This window comes from Pogona vitticeps, chromosome 1 (assembly GCF_051106095.1).
Source record: "Pogona vitticeps strain Pit_001003342236 chromosome 1, PviZW2.1, whole genome shotgun sequence".
Lineage (NCBI taxonomy): Eukaryota > Metazoa > Chordata > Lepidosauria > Squamata > Agamidae > Pogona > Pogona vitticeps.
Window position 1 is genome coordinate 36,617,624 of NC_135783.1, and position 24,216 is coordinate 36,641,839.

At 43.2% G+C, this 24,216-nt stretch overlaps 1 protein-coding gene across 2 annotated transcripts in view; it reads left to right on the plus strand.

Annotated features, from left to right (window-relative positions):
* Positions 1-13,757: 13,757 nt before the first annotated feature.
* Positions 13,758-24,216, plus strand: part of CNIH3 (cornichon family AMPA receptor auxiliary protein 3) — a 108,562-nt gene continuing 98,103 nt past the window's right edge. For both annotated transcript variants that reach the window (XM_020786654.3, XM_020786655.3), the window contains exon 1: positions 13,758-14,009. In XM_020786654.3, coding sequence (XP_020642313.1) covers positions 13,929-14,009 — 81 coding nt within the window. In that variant the 5' untranslated portion in view covers positions 13,758-13,928. The remainder of the gene's footprint in view (positions 14,010-24,216) is intronic.

Genomic DNA, 24,216 nt, shown 5'->3' on the forward strand with positions numbered 1-24,216 from the left:
CGTTTTCCATAACTTTTTGGACAGCAAAAGGTAGGTAGGTCTACATTTCTTCTCCTGTTTTTTTTTTGGGGGGGGGGAGTTAGTCTAAGTTTATTTTTTTTTCCCTTTGGTTGGGCATCTTCCTGTGGTGTGGTGTGGCCTGCAGTGGAGTTTGCTCCTTCAGGGACAGCAAGAGGTAGTTCTACATTTCTTCTCCTGTGTTTTCTTCTTCTTACCTTGTGCTGGGGGGTGTTTGTTATGCTAAGTCTAATTTTTTTCAAAATTTCTTTGGTAGGCATCCTCCTGTGGTGTGGTGTGGCCTGCAGTGTAGTTCTCCATAGCTTCTGGGACAGCGAAAGGTAGGTCTGAATTTGTTCTCCTGTGGTTTTTTTCTTCTTCACTTGTGCTGGGGGGGGGTGTTATGCCACTTGTTTGTCCAGGGCAGTTTTGGCCAGGTGTGGGAAGGTGTGTGGGAAGGTGAAGCGGATGCAAAGCACTGCCTTTTTTTTTTTTTAACGTAGCAACAGCTGACATGGGTCCCAAGAAGCCTGCTTCTGCCAAGGTCGGCAATCTGACCAAGGAAAAGATTACCCTGGAGATGAAAAAGGAGATCCTCCGGAAGTAGGATGGAGGGAAGCGCATCGTGGACATCGCCAGGGAGTATGGCAGGAATCCATCCACCATCAGCACCATTGTGGCGATGAGGGAGAAGATCCTTGCCACAGATGCAGCGAAGGGTGTCACCAGGATCGCAAAGAACCGGCCAGCTGTCCTGGAGGAGGTGGAGAAGCTCCTTGTCATCTGGATGCAGGAGAAGCAGCATGCAGGGGGCACAGTGACTGAGGCTGTCATCTGTGAGAAGGCAAGGGCCTTGTATGCAGACCTCGTGGAGCAACAGCCCGGAACCTCAGCCGAGCCAGAAGAGTTCAAGGCAAGCAGAGGCTGGTTTGAACGCTTCAAAACCAGATCCGCCATCCACAACGTGGTGAGGCACGGAGAGGCTGCCAGCTCCGATGTTACTGTGGCTGAGGACTTTGCCACAGAGTTCCTGGAGGTCGTGATGACAGAGGGGTACCGTCCAGAGCAGGTCTTCAACTGCGACGAGACTGGGCTGTTTTGGAAGAGGATGCCCAAAAGGACCATCCTGATGCAAGAGGAGAGCAAGCTGCCTGGCCACAAGCCCATGAAGGATCGTCTGACCCTCCTCTTCTGTGCCAATGCCAGCGGGGACCTGAATATTAAGCCCTTGCTGGTGTACCACTCTGAGAATTCACGGGCTTTCAAGAAGCACAAGGTGGACAAAGCCCAGCTGAGGGTGATGTGGCGATCCAATGCCAAGGCTTGGGTCACACACACCCTGTTCGTGGACTGGGTCAATCACACTTTTGGCCCAGCTGTCAAGCGTTACCTGGTGGAGAAGGACCTGCCACTGAAGGCCCTGCTCCTGATGGACCATGCTCCTGCCCATCCTGCAGGCCCTGCGGACGACTTGTTGGAGGAGTTCAGTTTCATTAAAATAATGTTTCTGCCACCTAACACCACCCCGGTACTCCAGCCCAGTGATCCCCAACCTTGGGCCTCCACATGTTCTTGGACTACAGCTCCCAGTATCCTTCACCACAACCTCTGCTGGCCAGGATTTCTGGGAGTTGAAGTCCAAGAACACCTGGAGGCCCAAGGTTGGGGACCACTGGTCTAGCCGATGGACCAGCAGGTGATTGCGAACTTCAAGAAATGGTACACCAAGGAGCTTTTCCGGCAGTGCTTCGAGGTGACTGATTGCACCAACCTCACCCTCCGTGAATTTTGGAAGGAGCACTTTGATATCGTCACCTGTTTGAAGTTGATCGCCACAGCCTGGGATGGCATCAGCCAGAGGAACCTGAACTCTGCTTGGCGCACGCTCTGGCCAGACTGTGTAGCTGCTGGTGTTTCTGAGCCTGCACCAGAGTCCACAGTGATGCAGGACATTGTGGCCTTGGGGAGGAACATGGGCCTCGAGGTCACAGAGGAGGACATTTCTGAACTGGTGGAGGGCCACGACCAGGATCTGTCCACCCAGGAGCTGGTCAAGATGCACACAGAGGCTACGGAGGAGCAGGAAGAAGAGCCAAGGGAGGAACAGCTTTCCACCAGAGACCTGAAGAAGCTCTTGCACTACTGGCAGTTTGTGCAAGCTCAGATTCAGCAGTACCACCCGGACAAGGCTCTGGCACATAACCTTGTGCACACTTTTGATGAGAGACTCGTGACCCCTTTCAGAGGAATGCTGAAAAGGTGGCAGAAGCAGCTGACCATGGAGAGGTTCCTCACGAAGAGGCCAAGACAGGACGAGGAACCTGCTCCTTCCACCAGTGGTGCCCAGTTGCCTTCTTCCTTTCCCTCATCCTCCTAGAAGACTGCTGCTGTGATGTGGGGACAGTTCTGTGTGCCTCCGGGTCCCTGCATTGAACACTGGTCCAGGTGGTTTACACACTTCAGCCTCACTTGTTCAGCTTAAAAATGTTACTGTACTGTACTGTACAATGTTAAAATGTTAAAAGTTTCTGTGATGTCCTTAAAAATTTCTGTAATATTTCTTTATGTTTCTGCACTTAATGAAGACTTTCTGTGCAGTATGTTGATGCACTTTCTAAAGAGTTTTGTACAATCCAATGTTCCTGCCTCATGTTTGCTGTTTTTTAAATGTTTTTCTATGTTATTTATAAAGTTAAAGTTTATAACTTAAAGTTCCTGCCTCATGTTTGTTGATTTTTAAATGTTTTTCTATGTTATTTATAAAGTTAAAGTTTACTGTTTAAAATGTTTGAAATCACCTGCACAGTATTTATGATGTTAAAGTGCACTTAATAAACCCTTTGTTAACCAAATTTGATTTTTTTTCTGACTCTTTTTAAATTTGTTGTTGTATTTTTTTCCCCATTGGTTTCAATGCATTTCAATTGGGGAACCGCGTTTCACTTGACGATGTTTCCTATGGTGATTTTTGCTTTACGACGGCAATTCGTTCCTATTGGAATGGATTATCCCGTTTTCAATGCATTTCAATGGGAAACCGCTTTTCGCTTGACTATGTTTTCGCTTAACAGTGATTTTCGTGGAACAAATTAACATCGTCTTGCGAGGCACCACTGTACCTAGTATGACATTGGCCTTCTTCACTGCTGCTGCACACTGGGTTGACACTTTCATCAAGCTGTCCACCACCATACCAAGATCTCTTTTCTGATTCATCACAGACAGATCAGAACCCATTAGCTGATAAATAGTTTTGATTTTTCACCCCAATGTGCATTACTTTATATTTTCTTATATTGAAACACATTTGCTATCTTGCCACCCATTCTCCAGTTTGGAGAGATCCTTCTGGAGCTCTTCACAATCCTTTCTGGTCTTTACCACTTGGAAAAGTTTTGTGTCTTTTGCAAACTTGGCCAGATCACTGCTTATCCCTGTCTCCAGGTCGTGAACAGGTTGAAAAGCACAGTCCCAGGTCAGATCGCTGGGACACACTGCTTTTCACCTCTCTCCATTGTGAAAATTCCCCATTGACACCTACTCTCTGTTTCCTGGTTCTCAACCAATTCTCAGTCCATAAGATGACCTGCTCTCTGATCCTCTGACTGTGGAGTTTTCTCAGCAGTCTTTGGTGAGGGACTGTGTCAAACACCTTCTGAAACTCCAGATAAATAATATCCACTGGTTCACCAGCATCTACCTGCCCGTTGACCTTTTCAAAGAATTCTAAAAGGTCTGTGAGGGAGGATTTACCCTTATAGAAGCCATGCTGATTTTCCCTCAAGAAGGCTTGTTCTTCTATGTGTTTTAAGATTTTATCTTGGATGAGGTTTTCCACCATCTTCCCTGGAACAATCAGGCCTACCAGCCTGTAGTTTCCCAGGTCCCCCCTCCTTCCCTTTTTAAAGATTGGTGTGACATGTGCCATCCTCCAGTCCTTTGGCACTGTGGCCGTTTTAAAGGACAAGTTGTATATTTTAGTTAAGATATCAGCAACTTCATTTCTCAGTTCCTTAATAACCCTTGGGTGGATGCCATCTTGGCCCAGTGAATTATTGATCTTCAGTTTATCATTAGGTTTAAAACTCCCTATCTTTTAACCTGTGTCTGATTTAATTTATTAGTCAGGAGGGGCTGTTCAGGCAGCAGAATCTGCCCAAGGTCTTCTGTTGTGAAGACTGATGCGAAGAACTCATTTAATTTCTCTTCTTCTTCTTCTTCTTCTTCTTCTTCTTCTTCTTCTTCTTCTTCTTCTTCTTCTTCTTCTTCTTCTTCTTCTTCATATTGCTGGCCATACGTTCCTCAAAGTCTTTCTTTGCCTTCCATATCATCTTCTTACATTTCTTTTACCAGACTTTGTGTTCCTTTTTATTTTCCTTATTTGGGAAGACTTTCCATTTATGGAAGGACCCCTCCTTGCCCTTTAGAACCTCTCTAACTGCTTATTAACCATGCCGGCACCCTCTTGGACTTAGTTGAGGCCTTCTTTCTTTGCAGGATACACTTCCGCTGGGCCTCTACTACTGTTGTTTTAAACAGGCTCCATGCACTTTGGAGAGATTGGATCCTTTTTACCTTCTGTTTCGACTTCAGGACATATATCAAATTACATCAGGTAAACAAATTGCTCCAAAGTGAATCAAGATCTATTCAGAAGCCCTGAACAGCTCTCTGAATGGCATAATGGATCCATGACAACCCTAGTAAAAATTCTTATTTAAGGCATTTGTGTAAAACTAACTTTCAGGCATGTTACAGATACATATTAAGCAAAACAGTATACTGTATTGCTTAACTTGGACTGACACACTGGGAATCCACCAGACAATAAAAAGGAAAAAGAAAAGTAATGTGGGCTCTACAAAAAAGTAGGAAGGAAAAAAACCTTAACTGCTAGTATTCTGAGGTTTGTCATCTTTGATTTCTATATTTTAGTGAATATTTGTGATTTCTGGTTTGCAACCTAAGATAATGATTACCTTCATCTATCTATCTATCTATTAGAAAAAAGCTGAATGACTTCATATTATTGTGACAGTATGAGAGGTACCGTGTTTCCCCCAAAATAAGTGTGATTGAGTTCTTTCGTGTGGGGGAGCCTGGGATTTCGATGGGAAGAACAAAAGGAGTGGAGGCGTCCGGTACAAACAATGGTTCTTTATTTGTTTTAACATCCAAAACACCTAAGCCAAAAGGATCCAGGTCAGCTAAGAACACCTCAACTGCTTTATTCCGCCCTATTTCTCCATCATCAATCTTAATAAGTTCTCCTACGGCACATCCTTCGTTCTCTTTTGGCTGATTCTTCTGGGAGGATGGCACACTTCGTGACTCTCACTCACAATAAGATAGGGTCTTATATTAATTTTTGCTCAAAAAAAGCATTAGGGCTTATTTTCTGGGGATGTTTTATTTTACAGTCATGTCATCTTCTGGTTGCTGCACAATACTGCACAATGGGGGAGGGCGAGGTTTCACTTAACTAGGGCTTATTTTTCGGGTAGGGCTTATATTTCGAGCATCCTGAAAAATCACACTAGGCCTTATTTTCAGGTTAGGTCTTATTTTTGGAGAAACAGGATATGTTCAAGGCTGCTGCTTCAGAATCTAAACAAAAGGGTTTGTGGGCAGGGGAAGCAAAGTGTTCCTTGCATAATTATGTTGTAAACCAACGAGAGAGTGGTCTAAAACTATGAGGCGGCATATAAGTAGAAGCAACAACAACATATTGAGACTGAATTTCTGAATGCAAAGGAATTCTAACTTATATTTTAACTCGCCTCAATTCTAAAACCCTTTGTTTGGAGCCAAGAGATTTGTGGGTTCCAGCTTTGTCTGTTTTTCTTTTTCTCTGCAAAATAAAAATTAGCCAGTTTTTATCTTCAAGCTGTTTGCTCCAGTTCACAAGACAGTAATGCGTAATTAAATGCAGAAGAATATGCTAACTCAAAACCATGTTTTTTAGAATCTAACCTTTTAATCCAACAACAAAGATTGATCATGCCATATGTGCATCTAAACTGCAGCATGGGACCTTTCTGAATAAATGTATTTATAATTGTTACATATAACTGATTCAGTGTTATTACCTATGCACACAGTTTTTAATTGCTTGCACATACATGCATGCATGCCGCAAAAAAAGGTCACAATAATAATCAGTTCTACTGGAACACTTAGGTTGGCCTATTTGATTAAAATGCTTCTTATGTCCTGAACATAATGAGATGCTTTGTGCAACAGCTTGCTGTTAGGAATGACCACTTTATATCAGTCGTTAAATATGGTGTGGGTGGATGGAATTTGCTGGAACTGGAAGGAAAGACTAAGGAAGGGAGAGAAGGAGGTGGAACTGCAGTCAGATGGATCAAAGAATATCTGTCTTGTCTTCAGCAAAGCAATAGAACAGAGCAGACAAAAAGGGAACACTTCATGGACATTCCCTCTATCTATTGCTAATCATCCTCATCGTTATGTACTATCAAGACATTTCTGACTTATAAGGACCCATTTCAAGGTTTTCTAAGTAGACAGTATTCAGAAGTGGCTTACCATTCCCTTCTTCTGGGGTTGTCCTGGCCCTGTGCCTTGCATGCTGTCTCTAATAGGTTTGGCTGGGAAGGGTGTTTCTGGGCTGGGGTGATTGTCAATTTATTCAGCAGTAACCATCATTCTCTCCTGACTATGATTCAGAGACCCCTGCCTCTCTGCTCTGTTTCCCCACCAACCCTGTTGTCTGTTGGAAGCAGTGAGTCTGTCAAGGCCTGTTGTTTAAAGCAGTCATGTTTGTTAGTTTGCTGTCTGATTTGTTCAATTGTAAGTAATGAAAAGTTTTATTATTTCTCTTCCAGATATCTCAGAGTAAGTTAGTTAGTTAGGCATCCTTCAGTCTCGAAAGACTATGGTAACGTGCTCTGTATGGAGGACTTGGAACAGCATCTAGTGTGGCTGAGGAGGCCAATTCGAGAGTGACAATCTCTTCCACACTGAAGACAAATCCAATCGGTCTCCTGTCCAGCTCCCTGGTTTTGCTGCTTTTGTGACTTCCTCTTTGCCTTGGCCTGCTGGACAAGGATCTCTTCAAATTGGGAGAGGCTGTGATGCAACGCCTGCCTCCAGGCTGAATGCTCAGATGTCAGGGTTTCCCATCTGTTGAGGTCTATTCCTAAGGCCTTCAGATCTCGCTTGCAGATGTCCTTGTATCGCAATTGTGGTCTCCCTCTGGGGTGCTTTCCCTGCAGTAATTCTCCATAGAGGAGATCCTTTGGAATCCGACCATCAGCCATTCTCACGACATGCACAAGCCAATGTAGACGTTGCTGTCCCAGTAATGTATACATGCTGAAAATTCCAGCTCGTTCTAGGACTACTCTGTTTGGAACTTTGTCCTGCCAGGTGATACCAGAGTAAGTTATTGAGCTGTAAATGTATGCTAATGAGAAAAAGAGTTGGTCTACTCTATGGAACTTGAAGTTATTCTCCTCTGTGAATTCCTGCACTTCTGCTGTGCGGCTAGAGGAATTTACCAGAAATTCAAAACTACAACATGTGAAGCTTGTCCAAGGCCACACAGGCTTGATCTCCTGCGATTCACAGTGGGAAACTGAACTTCCAGTCTCTGGCTCTGCAGTCAGATACCTAATTCTTTGATCTATCCAGCCAGCTGCTGCTTGTTATAGCACACAGTTGTTTGTACAACAGTAAAGTTCTGCTTCCAAAAAGAGAAGAAAGATAAAAATTAATTATTGTTGTTGCCTATTTCTCCTGAGATCTCCTGGTCTCAGGAATGGGAGGGAACTGTGATATTTCCAAGCAGGGTTGTCTTGACCACTATGCCAATTGTGGTACAGAGAGGCATATGGGTATTATTTCTTTCTTTATGTATTTATTTGTTTGTTTATCCACTTGTTATGTGCCATTAAGTCACCTCCAACATACAGCAATCCTATAAATTAGTCTCCTTCAAAAGGCCTGTCATTAAGACCCCGGTTTCCTTCATAGAGTCAATGCATGTCATACTTGGTCTTCTTCTTACATGTCCTTGTTCTCCAGGGACAAATGCATATACCTAAAGATCTTTTTTACTTCCTTCATAGCTGTCATTCCAAGTCTTATTCTTCTGATTTCTTTGTCCTGTGTGCTAGTCACTGACAAATTGCATTTACAGGTTTGATTCTATTTCTGTTACCTTTTTATTTTTGCTTCATATGTGTCACTCACATATAAACTTTTTCTCAGTACAGTTCAAGTTTTGTTATTGTATTGTGCACTGTTATAATCATATATGTACACTGGCCCAGTATTTACAGTTGCTGTTCTAAATTTGTTTTAATCGACAAGCAAAGCCGAAATATTTGTGCCAGGCTGGACATTTGCTAGCAATGTTTCCATAGTATCAGTGTAATGGAACATTCATAAGTTCTCCTCCATCTACTGATATAACCAGTGCTTAGGAAATAAATACATACAGGTATTGCTGCAGATAAACTCTAGTGCTTAGACATGCAACAAATATTAATAGCAAATGTACTTTCAGAATCAATTTACAAAGCTGTAGTGTTTTCATTTATGTTCCGTGTACTCTTACTGCAGATTTGCTTCAGAACAGAATGTTTTTCATAGATTACCCACAACCCATCTGCTGCTTTCCCCCATTCATATTAATGTGGATGATAAATATTCAGGTGTTGGAGGAAATGTAACACAATACTGTACAAATGATAATGACTGTTTTGTCAAAGACTATTGTATCAAAGTCTTTTAACAGGCTCTGTTTAAAATGCATGGTAATTAATAAATATTTTTACTTCAATGGTTGTGAGAAGAAAGGGCATTCAGATATAAAAGAACACATTCAAGAATGCAGGTTTATTCATCACATTGCAGCATAACTGTGCAGCCTATTAAAATCTGCAATTGCTTTGCTCTACTTAATGAAACCTAATTAATGTGCTGTACTGAATGATCATTAATGATATTGCTTCTAGGAAGTCATTCCAGGCTAGTTTATTAATTTTTGGCTTTGCCATTGGACTCGAATAAACACTGTTCCCATGAGGCAAACAATCATCCTCACTAAAACCAAAACCAAAATGAAAACCTTCTTAACATGACTTGAAAAATTAGATGATTTGAAAACATGCTTTTATAGAGGGCTGTAATAGAATCACAGCTTGTTATATGATGTCCCAACTTTATTTCTCTGCAGTTGTTAAGAATCATTGCTAAATACTCCAGTGTTGAGATGATACTAAAAAAGCTTCAATGGAATATGACTGGAGAAGACAATTTAGATAAGGCAATTGTCAGGCCTGGAAACAGGTTTCGCAGAGGATGTAGCTGGAATAGGTCAGATGCTGGCATGAACGGGCCATGTTGAAAATTAATGAGATGCTGGTTGTGGTGCTCAGGCCTCCCTAAGTAGCTTGGCACTCGGTCAGAGAGTTTGACAGGCCGCTTACCTACTACCTTTGTGCTGAGGCAAGTCCTAAGACCTCAGCAGTACGTAGCGTAAGCCCATTGAGCAAGTCTGACCTTAAAAGAACACTTTATTTTTACCCAGTACAGACACATAGGCTTTGTGATTCCTTAGAATTCACAACAGCTCAGTTAGATAGGACTCTTAAAGATAGCTAATTTGTGGCCCTCTCCACTCCCTGGATTTAGCTAGACTCTGCTGTTCAAGAGACCAGTCCTTTGTAAGAATTTAAATTTTTTTAGAAAGATAGAGTTTCATAGAATCAGTTTATATTGCTCAAGCTTTAGCATAAAGAACATATTCAAATATTATTACAGTTAAATAAAATAACTAATCCCCAGTAAAATAAAAAAACACTACTAAGCTGGGCTAAGGTGGGCTAGCCCCACCTCCTTCTTTACTTGTACATTCTTTCTCCTTCAAGCCACATGCTCAAACCATCAAGTTCTTTCTCTCTCCCATCATCATGGAATTGAACATCTCTCACATAACCCATCGTCCATTTTCTACATTCTCTAACTCCTCCCTTCTTCTCGACACTTCATGGCTGTTAACCAATTAGCCTCAAGGGGCTGTAACATCTTCCTCCTCCCTCGATTCCCATGAAGATCCAGGTGTTTTATCTCTTCTCCAATTTGCTCAGAATGTTGAGTCTTCCACTGGCTTCTTTGTCCGACCTTCAGCTTTATCTCGAACCACAATGTACTGGTCTTCAGAAAAACACTCTCATAGCACTTAGAAAAAGACATTCCAATGTCTCTCAAATCATCTTCACACAGAACCCGTCTGACTCTATCTTACATTTCTCTGACTACATATCCCACACAGCTTCAACTCCATCACACTTGTAAACTGAGCACATACTGTATTAGGGATAAGTACAGTGAATATTTGCAAATTTTTTATTTTGATTTTTTTGGGGGGGCTGCCTTTTTTGTTTTCTTCTGTTTTTATATTTTTCACATGCCAATTCTTTCATTTTACACAAAACAGAAACGTCTCTTGTGTGTGTTTCCTCATTAACGTTTTCTAGCACTCTAAATGCCCTAAAGAATCCTTTAAAACTACTCTTAAAAACAAGAGGCAAGGTAACAGAGAATCAGTCTACTCTAAAAGCCAGCAACAGTATGAGAGGAAGAAAAATCCTTGTTAAACCTATGCAGGCACTAATTCATATTATCACATTCAAAACAACATGAGTTCAATAGGAGTTAATTGCCACCTATCCAGCATAACAGACCCTCCAAGCATGGGCAGCCCAACAACAACAAATACAAGGAAGAAGCCAGCAAGCCAGACACTGGCTGCCCGGCATATAGAGACACTCACCAAAGGAAACAATAGGAGCACAATACCAACAAGAGCAACAGAGAAATGCCCCAACCTGTGCCAGCCCAACAGCAACAACCACCCAAACAGTTCAGTGGCACACTGGCACAGTCACAAAGTCTACCTCCCATGGCCCACTCATACCCATAGAAGCAAACAAGTTCTCCCAAACCTCACCAAAATATATACCTTTAAAATACAGTCAAATAATGAAAACCTACTGTATTCTAAAAATTCAGGTGGACAAGGAAGGCACTCCTTCACACAAGGAGAAATAGCAAAATTAAAAAAAACCACAACTCCCTCCCCAAAACTAAGAAAAGGAGGCAACCAAGAAAATAAAACTGAAGCCCTGCTACTAGAAATACTAGAATATGGCAAGATGACTCTCCCACCTGGTGTCTTATTTTCTCTGAGTCCAGCAAGCAGGGCAGGCTAGGGAACAGTAAAAATAATCAAAGGAAGGGAAGAACCCTTTGCCCAATAAACAAAGAGGAGGGAAATCCCTGAAAAAAGCAGGGGTGGGAGTTCAAGAAAATTCCAAGGAAGCATGCTGACATAGGGCAGACTGCCTGACAACAAGAAAAAAACAATCCAGGCAAGTGAAAAACATTCCCCAAAAATCAGGGTGGATGGAGGGAGGCAAACAAGGGAGGAGGATGCAAGATGGAGGCACAGGTTGGCTGCTGCCGACAGCCCTTTATGATAGTACTGAATAAAAAATTGACATGCACTTTGCCTTACAAAGGGCACCAAAAGGTTACATGAAAGAGGGAACACAAAAGAAACACAAATCTTTAACATCACCCTCTTTTACAAACACAAACCATTTGTGTTTTAGAAGCTCTTTTGCCAATCTCTCAGTAGTTGTGGAAACACAAATTAAATGAAAGAAGCATATTTTGTGTTTTGGATCTTTCCTTTAAACATGGAAGGCCAATTCCCTACTGAAGTTCAGGTGAGGAAGGATCAAGAGCCAAAGACATGCTTGTGGGAGGTAGGATAAGGTACCAAAATATATTTTGTAATTTGTTGTCATTAGAGGTTTACTTGGAATATAGAGGACCTACTTCCCCCAAATCTAAGGGAGACATGACCTGAACCCAATTGCTAGTCCTAACAAGAGCTGATCCACTGTATGAATGGGATTTGCTAAGTCAGCACTTATGTAAGTCTCATTTATTAGACTCATCTACCCTAGTTGGGACTAACAACCAGACCTAGCCTTTAGTATTGAACAAAACAAACTCTCCATAGTCAGGAAGGGAAAACACCACCAATTATTTCTTTTTCCTTTTTCTTGGTGTTAAACTTTTATCCCACCTTTCCATCCAATAGCGCTAGTTGCAGCCAGGGACCCTATTTTTTAAAAACTCTCTAATTGCCTTGATATTTGCATTCTACTCTTAGGATGTTCTTGTTGCTCCTTGTAATGTCGTTTTATATTTATTTATTTATTTTATTTTATTTTATTTTATTTTATTTTATTTTATTTTATTTATATCCCGCCTATCTAGCCAACTCAGGACCACTCTAGGCGGCTCACAATCATCAAAAAATATTACATTTTAAGTGATGTTATTAGTTTGATCGTGTTGGATTTTGTTCTGTATGTTACCGTCAGTGCTTCGTCAATAAGGTGACTGGTAAACAAAGAAGCACACAAAGAAAAACACGTACAGCTAAAATGTCAGGTATATTTTGGACCTTTCATTCCACGATGGCATTAATTGCTCTTCTTTTGACGTTACTCTGACTGTTCTCACTTAAAATACCACGCAGATTATGTCCTTTCTGACGGCATCCTTCAGGAACAAGTGTCTACATCCTTCATGAATGCCACGAGAAAGACACGGACTTCTATTCTTTCCCGGAAGGGCATTTAAATGGATATTGCACTTGTGATTCCCCTCCGCCCCCGATCGTTTTCAGCCTGCGTCTGGAGAAACGTGGGTTTTTCAAGTGCTTCCGTGCGGACCGCGAAGCGGATTCATTGCGCGGTCGGGGTGTTTCCGGACGTCGAGCGTAGCCCGCAACAGTCGCGAAGTTGAAAGCCCTCTCTGCCTCTTGCCATGCAATTTTGCTGGCATGAGATAAAGAGCGGAGACGGGAAGAAGGAAAACAGACGGCCACAGATCGGAAAAGAGCCACGTGATGGCTTGTGGTAACTCAGGAGAACAGGCACAAGTTGGAGGGGCGGCGACGCAGCGGTGATGAGGGAGGAGTCAGCCCACGGAGTCTCCTCCTTGCCGTCTACTTCGTGCCGCTGGAGGTGTGACAGCCGAGAGCTCTACAGCTGACAGGCGGAGAGCGCGCAAGACTCGCGTGGACTGGCGACAGCAGCAAGTCGTGTCCCCCTTCCCTCGCCATGCAAGCAGCCCCTACCGGTCCGAGGGGAGGTGGCCTCTTCCGTACCTCCACCACTGCCCTCCGTGGCCACCGAGAAGGCGGTAACGCAGACGGCGTCGAGGATGATTGACTGAGCCTTCGCCGCCGGACTGCGGAACAAAGGAACTCCCGCCGAAGACGAAAAAGCGGCGCGGGGAGCCCGAGGCGCGCTCCTTCCCCGCTTGAGAGCGAGAGGCTGAGCGCTTCGCCCTGGAGCCTGACGGCAGGACTTCCAGCGTGCTTCTCCCAGTCCCCTTTCCTTTTCTGCTCAGACGGGCGCAGAGAAGGGCCGAGAGGACCAGTTTTCCCCTTGCCATGGCGCTTGGCGGCGCGGGGGAAGTGGGGCTCCCTCGTGCGCCGAGGGTCGCCTAGTGAACCAGCCGCCTTTGCGGGAGAAGAGGAGGGGGACTTCTTTTTCTCTCAGATGAGTTTGAGGCGCTTTAGGGGACGCTGTCTCTGCCTTACCGGCGGCCGGTCCGCTGCTTCCGCAGGAATGCGGATGGCCTCCTTCAAGCCCCCCAAAAAGCCCGCCCAAGCGCAACACTCCATGCCGCGCGCCTCCGCCTGAGGGATGCTTTCCAACTCCGGGGCAGCTTTTTGACGTGAGCTGGTGCGGGTCCCCTTTCTAACGGGGAAAGGAAGAACCGCTTCCCGCCTGTCCCCTCCAGAGGGCGCTCTGTTTTCCGAGGCGGGGGGGGGGCCGCTCGCGCCAGCTCCACGAGGCTTTTCTCCCGCCATGGCCTTCACTTTTGCTGCTTTCTGCTACATGCTCTCCTTGGTTCTTTGCGCCGCCCTCATCTTCTTCGCTATCTGGCATGTGAGTAGACCCTCCTCCTCCCCCGTTCCTACCCAACTTTCTAGCCCTTTCATTCCCATCGGCTTGGGTTTATGCATTCCTCTAGCCTTCCCAGGAACGCTTCAAGCCATTACGCCTTCACACTTTCTTTTTATTGTCTTTTTTTTAATTGCTAGGTTTTGGGGTACAGGCTTCTGGGATGTTCTGCTGTATGTGCTCAGCTAACGACTACAGAGTGGGCAAAAATCATTTATTGAAATAAAAATCTCAGAATACCTAGCCAGTCAAAAAATGTAACTTCCCTAAGCTCTGCTTGTTCAACTTTGGATACCGCAAACCTTTTCCTGGATGAGTGGGAGGACGGTGTGCTGCCCTGCCTCAGACAGCAAGATGATTTGAGCTGGTCCTGGATGTGTGTTCAAACGTCCCCTTTTGTTCAGTGAAATGTGTGAGGTGGGGAGTGGCAGTGCATCTGTTTCTCCTTATGCTTGTGCATTTGTTCAGATCCAGTGTGAATAGATCTGTGCATAGAGATATGTGCTCATACAGGTTCTCAGGGTGGAAGTGAATCCTGTCCAATCCTGGTTCACATTCTCACAGATGAATCACCCTTTGCTCCCTCCTTTCACACCAATGCTCGAAGAGTGGTACAGTAGCAAGTGCATGTTATTGGCCAGCCTGTTTGATTGCCTGGTCCTAATATGCATTAATTGAATGTGTGGGTTGGAGGAGAGAGATTCTGAACTACCTGTCATGGATTCAAGAATAAGTGCTGTACAGTACTTGAATGTGTGAGCTGACACATACATAAACTAGGTTTATTTTCAGTGGCTGCCTCATGATTTTGGTGGCTTTTTTGTTTTGTTTTGTTTTTCTTTTTTGTTTTGTTATGACTAATTGGGTGTATACTTAGTCAAGCAAGTTATTAATCTAGATTGGCCATTCTTAATGGGAGGGGGCATATGGTTCCCTGGGGGACCATGGCACATTTGAAGGGGACCACAAACTGGAAACATTCACACAAAACCTTGTAAGCCAAGGTGTATTATATGACTTACACAATCGTGATTTGGCCTATATTTCTTTCTTATTGTGTTTTATGGCCATGGCCATAAAAAGGTTGAGAGTGGCTGATCTAGATAGTAGTAATAAGGAACAAAGTATGACACACATTTGAAAGAATGAGTGGGCAGTTGTAAGATGTGTGTTAAAACTGAAACATTTCCTAATCTTGGGATTTTAGTCCAAATTTGATGGAAGCTATCCAGAGTGCTGAAGCCTATCCCCTAAACAGACTCAGCACCCAGAATACCTCCTTTAAACTGCAGACAAAACCCCAGAGAGGAGGACACAGCACCCCTGCAAAGTCAAAGTCAATAACTTCCCTAGATCTCCACTGAGCCAGGAATGTGATTTTGGCCAGGTATTATCTTCCAAACTAACCTACTTGAAGGGTTTTGTGAACTTAAAAGAGGGTGGGGGAGATAGGATGCGTATATCCTTTTAGTGTTCCCGGACTAAGTTTGCACAGTACATTTATTTTTTAAGAGGCCACACCGTGTTCTCTGCCACAACTTGGCCTTCTTCTATAGTAGAAACCCTCCAGAAATATTAATAAAAACAAGACTTGGTATTTGATAGGAGCTTCCTCTATTTTTGATGTGTATTCAGTTAGACAAAATTAGACAAAGTCTTAAAGTGGTTAACAAAACAAAGCGAGGCATGTTTTCATGTGCAGTCCATGATAACATTCATTCATGGGAAATTACATTTGACAAAGATTTAAGGGGAAAAGCCCCAACCAGCCTGTATCAATTGGATTTGCTGCAAAAGACATTTTTTCCTCAAATGCATCAATAGCAAAGCCGGAACATTTCTTGAGTCCACCTTTTTTGGTACTTCTTAAGACAACCAAACCATTGGAAACAGCTGGCCATCAGGGTTTCTTATCTTTAAAAAACCCAGGAACATAGGTTCCAAACTATCACAGGATCCTGTTTTGAATGGCCAAGGTACCAGAAAGTCTTGCTCATCAGATTTATCTTCCTGAAAATACACATACATGTGTACTACTAATTGATGAGATGTTGTTTCTGAGGGCTAAGCCATTAGAGGCTTTTGCCTCAAAGGAACACTACATGAGTAATTCCCTTCCTGTCTCATATAATTTCTTTCATTTACTTTGAGAACAGCCCTATTGATGGAAACATCAGCTAGAGGGAGGATAGAAGAATTTAGATCATAAAAATGAGCAGCAGAGATTAATCCCCCCATTCCTCCAACACTGTGGTCCTGATCTAATTCCCCTTGGCTGGTTTAAAAAAAGAAAAAACCCAAGAGATGTAACTACTGTCTTCCAATCTTTTGTCTAGTTTGGTCCTCATACCAAATATTATGACCTTAATAATTATGTATCAACATTTGATGGGATGTGGCTTTTGATAGCCCAACTAACTGGCCACCACAAATCCTTGCCCATCTAAATCTCTTCCCTGAACAGCTACGTAATTATAAAAACATAAGAAGAGCCCTGCTGGATCAGGCCAAGGACCCATCTATTCCTGCTTCCTATATCTCACAGTGGCCCCACCAGATGCCTCTGGGAACACACGAGACAACTACATATCTGTCTCCTGATATTCCTCTCCTGCATCCGGCATTTGGAGGTACCTTCCTTCTAAGCCAGGAGATTATACATCCCTACCATGGCTTGTAATCTGTGATGGACTTCTCCTCTAGAAATCGCTCTCCCAACACTCAATTGGAGTGGATCTCCCCTGGTTCTAATATTGTGTGAGAGGGAAAAGTGCTTTTCTCTCTATCCGCTTTACCCATCCCCTGCAAAATATTATCAGCGTGGCACTGTTCTTGATAAACTGCTTTTCATTATATTTTTAGTCATTATCTCCACAATACCAGTTGGCAGTTACCCATGCAGATGTCCAGAGTTTTGGCTGGCTTTGTTAACCAGCCCAACAGATTTAGTCGTCAACACAGTTGGAAGCTTGGGAAGATGGTAAGCTGCTGGCCATGGCTTCCTGATAGTGCTTTTAGCATGCACTCTAATCAAAACCCCAGAATGTTCCCTTAACTGAAGCCTATGGAGGACCTGGATAATATTGTCTTCAGTTTGCAAGTTTCCCTTGTTTTCTTTTTTGTTCTTCCATCTTTTTTCTTACAAAAAAATGCTTATGGAAAAAAGATGCAACGGCCACACAACACCTTCATTCTAACAGCATTCTGAGTGCCTTAGTAATATGCTCCACCTAAATATGTTTCTGCTGTCTCTGAGCAGTTCAGGAAGAAACTGTTATTACAGATAATGAAATAAAATTGGTTCCACTTAGAGTGACAACTAGGGTAAAGTGAGGGGGGTCTTGACCCAGCTGGCCAAAATATAGAGAGTGTAAACAGCTGCTGCTAGAAGGATGTGCACCTGCCCATTGGTGTTTGCTGCTCAAGGGGCATGAAAATGCATGTCCTAAGGGCTTATGCCACCTCTAGCTGCTCCTCTCTAGGCAGAAGGATATATGAAATAGGCATACTCAGCACAGAACTGATGGTTCTTGTGTTCTTGGTCCTAGGCCTTCCTCCACAACTGATAAGACAACAAAACTCTGGATGTCAAAATTGCTATACATGCCTCTGCTTCTGTTCCAAGCCTTCTTCCTTACTTCAGAGCTGGTGACAGCAGGATCAAGATACACCTCCTGGCTGTGCATCTCTGTAGTGCATCTTTTGTTCTGCATGGCAGCAGAGTGCGCACAAACATTGTGACATTTTCAACAAGCTTGATTCCTTGCTGTTGCTTGGTTTGGTGAAATGAGTAGCCAGGTTCACAAAGATCAATATTTATTTATTTAATATTTTACCCTTCCTTTCTCCCCAAAAAGGACTCAAGATGGCTTACAACATTGAAAGACAATATTTAAAGTTGAAAGCAATGAGTAGACAATGATGGTTAGCATAATTAAAAGGCAGTATTTAAAGTTAAGCACAATGAATCAAAGCAATATGTTTAACAAAAAACATGGATAGAATTTCAATACATATGATTTGTCTGAGTTGTGTCATAATACCTGTTATTCTCCTGGTCCTCATGGACTGTAGTAATTTGCTCTCAAGAAACTCTACACATTGTCAGAACTTATTTCCCCAGCTTTCCAGGACTGAACCATAACATTTTATTTGTGTTCTGGTGCTAAATTGTGATGAGCTGTGTCTCAAATGAAAGCCTTTTATTTGTTCATATGTTGCTTTTATGGGAGCACAAGCAGCTTTACTTTTGCAGTGGGGTTCAGTGCATGTACTCATGTCTTTAAAAATGTCAGACAGCTAAAGCATGTGTTCTCTGACCTTTAAAAACCTTCACTATTTTTCACATTTCATTTCCATATATTTGGTTTATGAAGAATAGGCATGGCTATATAGGGCATCATGGTAATCTGCACATTTCAGTGTGAAGACACCTGTGCTTAAAGAATATAATGTAGCAGTTAATCTGTATGTTTGAGTATAATATATTGATTATATTATATATAATAATATATATTATTTCTTCCTGAATAATCATCTTTGTATTCAAATACATGCACAAATACCAACACACAAAGACACTTAAACAGAGGGAAAGAAAAGTAATCAATAGATCTTGATTATGATTCAATATTTATTTCTTTTTACCCTGAGAGCAAATGATGTTGGTGTACAAATCTGATGGCATGAGAGTCATATCATCAAATGTAGGTATGTATAGTATGTGTTCAGTTGAAAGAGTTTCTGGTATATATAACATTTTGACTCCCCCCCCCCCAATACATTTAGAACAACAGTTTGTACTTGTCTGTGTTTTGTGTAATCAACTCAGAACTGAAACTTAAGTGAGATATATAAAGAGTGAATTTACTAGCTCCACCATCTTCCATGAACTTCCATGACCAAGTGGAGATTCGAATCTAGAAGTCCTGAGTCCTATTTTGTCACTGTGTCAGCTACAACACACAAGTACCTAGTTTGTACTTAAACTTCTATTAACTTTTGTTTGCAAGTTATTAACACAGATAATCGAAGCAGCTGAAACAGGCAAGTGTTGGCAGTCAAGCTAAGTGACTGACTACAAAGGGGCTTTTTCCTCTTCTTTCTGAATGAACTGTTTTTGGTTTTAAATTTGCTTTTTGTTTTTCTTGCACTTGTTTGTATTCACTTTTTGTTAGCTGTCTTAGGTCCCTTTTTGGAAGGAGGGATGGAAGATGAAATTGATTAGATCGACAGATAACTGGAGGCTGATTGAAACAGTCTGTTTTTACAGTACACCAATATGTGAGTCTCTTATTCGGCATCCATTGCTCTAGTGCTCATGTTTCAAAAGCATTCCCCACAGATTCCCCATAAGTTTTATGAAAGAGATACTAAAAAGGCCCAAATGGGAATCATCAGTCTGTACACAGTACAAACCCATTTATGCTTAAGGTTTGTCTGTAACAAGCTGCAGCACAACCAGCAGCATCAATTTTTGGACATTTAAGACCCCTCCCCGCAATCCTGGATGCACAGATGTCCATCAGACAGTCTGCATACACAAGAGTCCAAAAACAGAGACAGCTGGATCAACTGGAAGTAGAGTATGGGTGGGCATTATCAGAAAGATCCAAGATTTGATCCTGTGGACCCTGGCTTCACCGACCACCACCCAGAAGTAAGGCAACCCCTCTTGTCTTTCTGGCAAAGGTCTGCAGCAGGGTCTGTAAGCATATTCAATTTGAATGCACCAGAAGCTCTGCTGTATAGGGACGTGGTGGCGCTGTGGGCTAAACCACAGAAGCCTGTGCTGCAGGGTCAGAAGACCAAGCAGTCATAAGATCGAATCCACGCGACGGAGTGAGCGCCTGTCGCTTGTCCCAGCTCCTGCCAACCTAGCGGTTCGAAAGCATTCAACTGCAAGTAGATAAATAGGGACCACCTCGGTGGGAAGGTAACAGCGTTCCGTGTCTAAGTCGCACTGGCCATGTGACCACGGAAGATTGTCTTCGGACAAAACGCTGGCTTTATGGCTTGGAAACGGGGATGAGCACCGCCCCCTAGAGTCGAACACGACTGGACAAAAATTGTCAAGGGGAACCTTTACCTTTACCTTTACAAGCTCTGTTGTAGGTGCATACAGTACATGTAAATGTATGAATGATGTTTAGGTGAAATGAGAATGGGAGACTTGGAGCTTATTGAGTATCTCCATCCTCACTAGTCTTCTAGCCCTGTGTGGACTCCGGCATAACACCTGAATAAGTCTAAAGTGAAACTGGCTGGAGACCGGGAGTACTATTAAAGAACCAGGTGTTTCCTATCAAGTGTAATATTGCTTAAAAATGATTAGAAAGTTTGAGACACTTAAATATTTTGGACCAGTCCTAGGGAGTAAAAAATGAAAGAAGCAGCATTACGGCAAATGAGCAAATCAAAGCGTGCTACTTATATACCACCACCATTGCGCTTAAAGCACTCTCTGGGCGGTTTACAATTTAATTATGCAGGCTATGCATTGCCCCTCTCCCTGAGAGTTGGATGCTCAGTTTACCAACCTCAAAAGGATGGCAGGCAGAATAAACTGAAGGTCATTGAACCTAGGTCATGAGCAGAGTTTCGGCTGCAGTACAGCAGTTTAGCCACTGTGCCATGAAGTGCAGAAGGTGGAAGTTGGTTAAAATGGAAGCACAGGGTATTTAAACAGGACTTTGAAGGGAACAAGCATTTTTAAAATGTGTCCAGTACTTTGTGGTTACAAAGTGAGTGACACAATCAGGTCCACCAATGAAGATTGAAGGACAGAGGTGCACTCAGCTACATCATTTTTTATACATGCTAGCACACCTGTCAAAGTAGCTCAGGGAATTTTTAAGAGCTATGAACTTCCGTTCCCTGAGCTGCAGCATTCTTCTTGCAATTAAAGAAGTAACTATAACAACTGACTGCTTGAAAACGCCACCACAACAGTCTCTGTGGTGATGAAAGAAGGAAGGAAAAGAAGAGGTACTAGTCAGTATCATGGAGATAGACGTTGTGGGTGGAGAAAATGAGAAGAGTTGTGTAGGATTGTTCCTGCTGAAGGCTGTGTTCTTACAAATAAGTGCTCTTCAGCATGAAGATCTGCTCACTTGGTGTCTACTTTGGGTCACGATACCTATCAGAAAAAAATTGAGGGAAAAGAAGACAAAGAGAAGGATTAAATGACATATATACCAATTTTAAAAATAGAAAATACATTCTTTATTTGAAACACTATTTTCGTCCAGCCCCCCTCCAGGCCTGCAAATGTGTTGAACTATAGAATCTATTGCCTGGCCAACACAACTACTGGTTGTGCTGGCTGTGGTAATGGGGGCTGAAGTCCAAATATATATAGAGAAGCAGGTTGGTATTTTAGTACTGTGTTTTTCTGTATATGACAATACTTTTGTCTAAAAACTTTAGAATAAAAATTGAGGCCGTTTTATACACTGAAATAAGCCAAGGGATTACTTTCACGATTGCAAAACTGTCCATACCTTGCCTCTGCAAACAGGCTTCCTCCAGTTATGAGGCTTAGCTTCCTACAGTCAGGAGACTTAGCTTCCTCCAATCATGAGATTTATGTAAGTGACATCAGCTGATGCTGAACAAACCAATTGGAACACACCTCATTGGAGGTGGAGCTTGTAGGCAATGCTCAGATACAACAGGGACAGTACTGGTATGTAAATGTTACCTGTGTGTAGGCATCCTTCAGTCTCGAAAGACTATGGTAGCGTGCTCTGTATGGAGGACTTGGAACAGCGTCTAGTGTGGCTGAGAAGGCCAATTCGAGAGTTACAATCTCTTCCACACTGAAGACAAATCCAATCTGTCCCCTGTCCAGCTCCCTGGTTTTGCTTCCTTTGTGACTTCCTCTTTGCCTCGGCCTGCTGGACAAGGGTCTCTTCAAATTGGGAGAGGCCGTGATGTACCTCCTGCCTCCAGGCTGAACGATCAGATGTCAGAGTTTCCCATCTGTTGAGGTCTATTCCTAAGGCCTTCAGATCCCGCTTGCAGATATCCTTGTATCGCAGCTGTGGTCTCCCTCTGGGGCGATTTCCCTGCCCAAATCTCCATATAGGAGATCCTTTGGAATCCGACCATCAGCCATTCTCACAACGTGCCCAAGCCAGCGTAGACGTCGCTGTTTCAGTAATGTATGCATGCTGAAAATTCCAGCTCGTTTTGGGACTACTCTATTTGGAACTCTGTCCTGCCAGGTGATACCAAAAATCCGTCGGAGGCAACGCATATGGAAGGTGTTCAGCTTCCTCTCCTGCCGGGCACAAAGTGTCCAGGACTCACTGCAGTACGGGAGTGTGCTCAGGACACAGGCTCTATAGACCTGGATCTTGGTATGTGTTGTCAGTTTCTTATTGAGCCATACTCTCTTTGTGAGTCTAGAGAACATGGTAGCTGCTTTCCCAATGCGTTTATCCAGCTCGACATCTAGAGAGAGGGTGTCAGAGATGGTTGAGCCAAGGTACACAAAGTCATGAACAACCTCCAATTCTTGTGTGGAGATGGTAATAGAGGGAGGTGAGTCCACACCCTGGCCCATGACTTGTGTTTTCTTCAGGCTGATTGTTAGTCCAAAGTCTTGGCAGGCCTTGCTGAAACGATTCATGAGTTGTTGGAGGTCTTCAGCAGAGTGGGCAACAATGGCTGCATCGTCTGCAAAGAGGAAGTCCCGCATGCATTTCAGTTGGACTTTGGTCTTTGCTCTCAATCTAGAGAGATTAAAGAGCTTTCCGTCTGATCTAGTCCGGAGATAGACGACCTCGGTTGCAGTTCCAAAGGCATGCTTCAGCATGACAGCAAAAAAGATCCCAAAAAGTGTTGGTGCGAGGACACAGCCCTGTTTCACTCTGCTTCGGATGTCAAAGGGATCTGATGTTGAGCCGTCAAAAACTACAGTGCCTTTCATTCCATCGTGGAAGGACCTGATGATGTTAAGGAGACGAGGTGGACATCCAGTGTTGGGAAGTATTTTGAACAGGCCATCCTTGCTAACCAAGTCAAATGCTTTTGTAAGGTCTATGAAGGCCACTAAGAGTGGCTGTTGTTGTTCCCTGTATTTCTCCTGCAACTGTCGGAGAGAGAATACCATGTCGGTGGTGGATCTATTAGCTCGAAATCCACACTGTGATTCTGGATAGACTCTGTCTGCAAGCACCTGGAGCCTCTTCAGCACAACACGGGCAAGCAGCTTCCCTACAACACTAAGAAGAGAGATACCACAGTAGTTATTGCAGTCACCCCCGTCACCTTTGTTCTTGTACAATGTGACAATGTTTGCATCCTTCATGTCCTGTGGTACTCCACCTTCCCTCCAGCAGAGACAAAAGATTTCATACAGTTCGGTGATGATGATCTCCTTACTGCATTTCAGCACTTCAACAGGGATGTTGTCCCTTCCAGGTGCCTTGCCGGAGGTGAGGAAATCCAAAGCCGCATTTATTTCTGCTAGGGTTGGTTCGCTGTCCAGCTCTTCCAAGACAGGCAGGCACTCAATGTTATTTAATGCTTCTTCGGTTACTACATTCTTTCTGGAATATAGCTCGGAGTAGTGCTGCACCCAGCGTTCCATCTGCTGTTACCTAATTACTAAATAAAAATGTATTCTGTTTTATGTTTAAAATATTGATTTCTAAATATGGAGTTATAAAAGTGGGGGGTGTTTTATACATGGAGTATTTTATACATGAAAAAATACGGTATTTAATATATAGTGAAGTATTTACTCTAGTTAGAACTAGAGATGGGGGGTATTTGAATATGAATATCCCTGCACAGGTGGCATTAAGAAACAGCCCACTTACCAATCTAAAGCAGATGCAGACGGCATGATTCTACCAATGGCTCCACAGTGTGCAATCTGCTCGCCACTCCTGGCAAGAGGCAGGAGGACAAGCCTTGCTGCAAGGTTGAAGAGTAGTGAGCGGATCACACTCTTTGGAGTCATTGGTAGAATCAAACTGTTCGCGTTGGATCGGTGAGTGGACTGGCTGGCCCCATGGGGCTGGACCCTTGTTAACACCACCTGTGCTGGGATATTCCTATTCCTATACCTCCATCTCTAGTTATAACTTCTGCACATTACAGCACATTATAAAATGTTTTGAACATGTTAACAACACAGAATAACTCTTTCATAAGTGAATAATGCTGCACACGGTGGCTC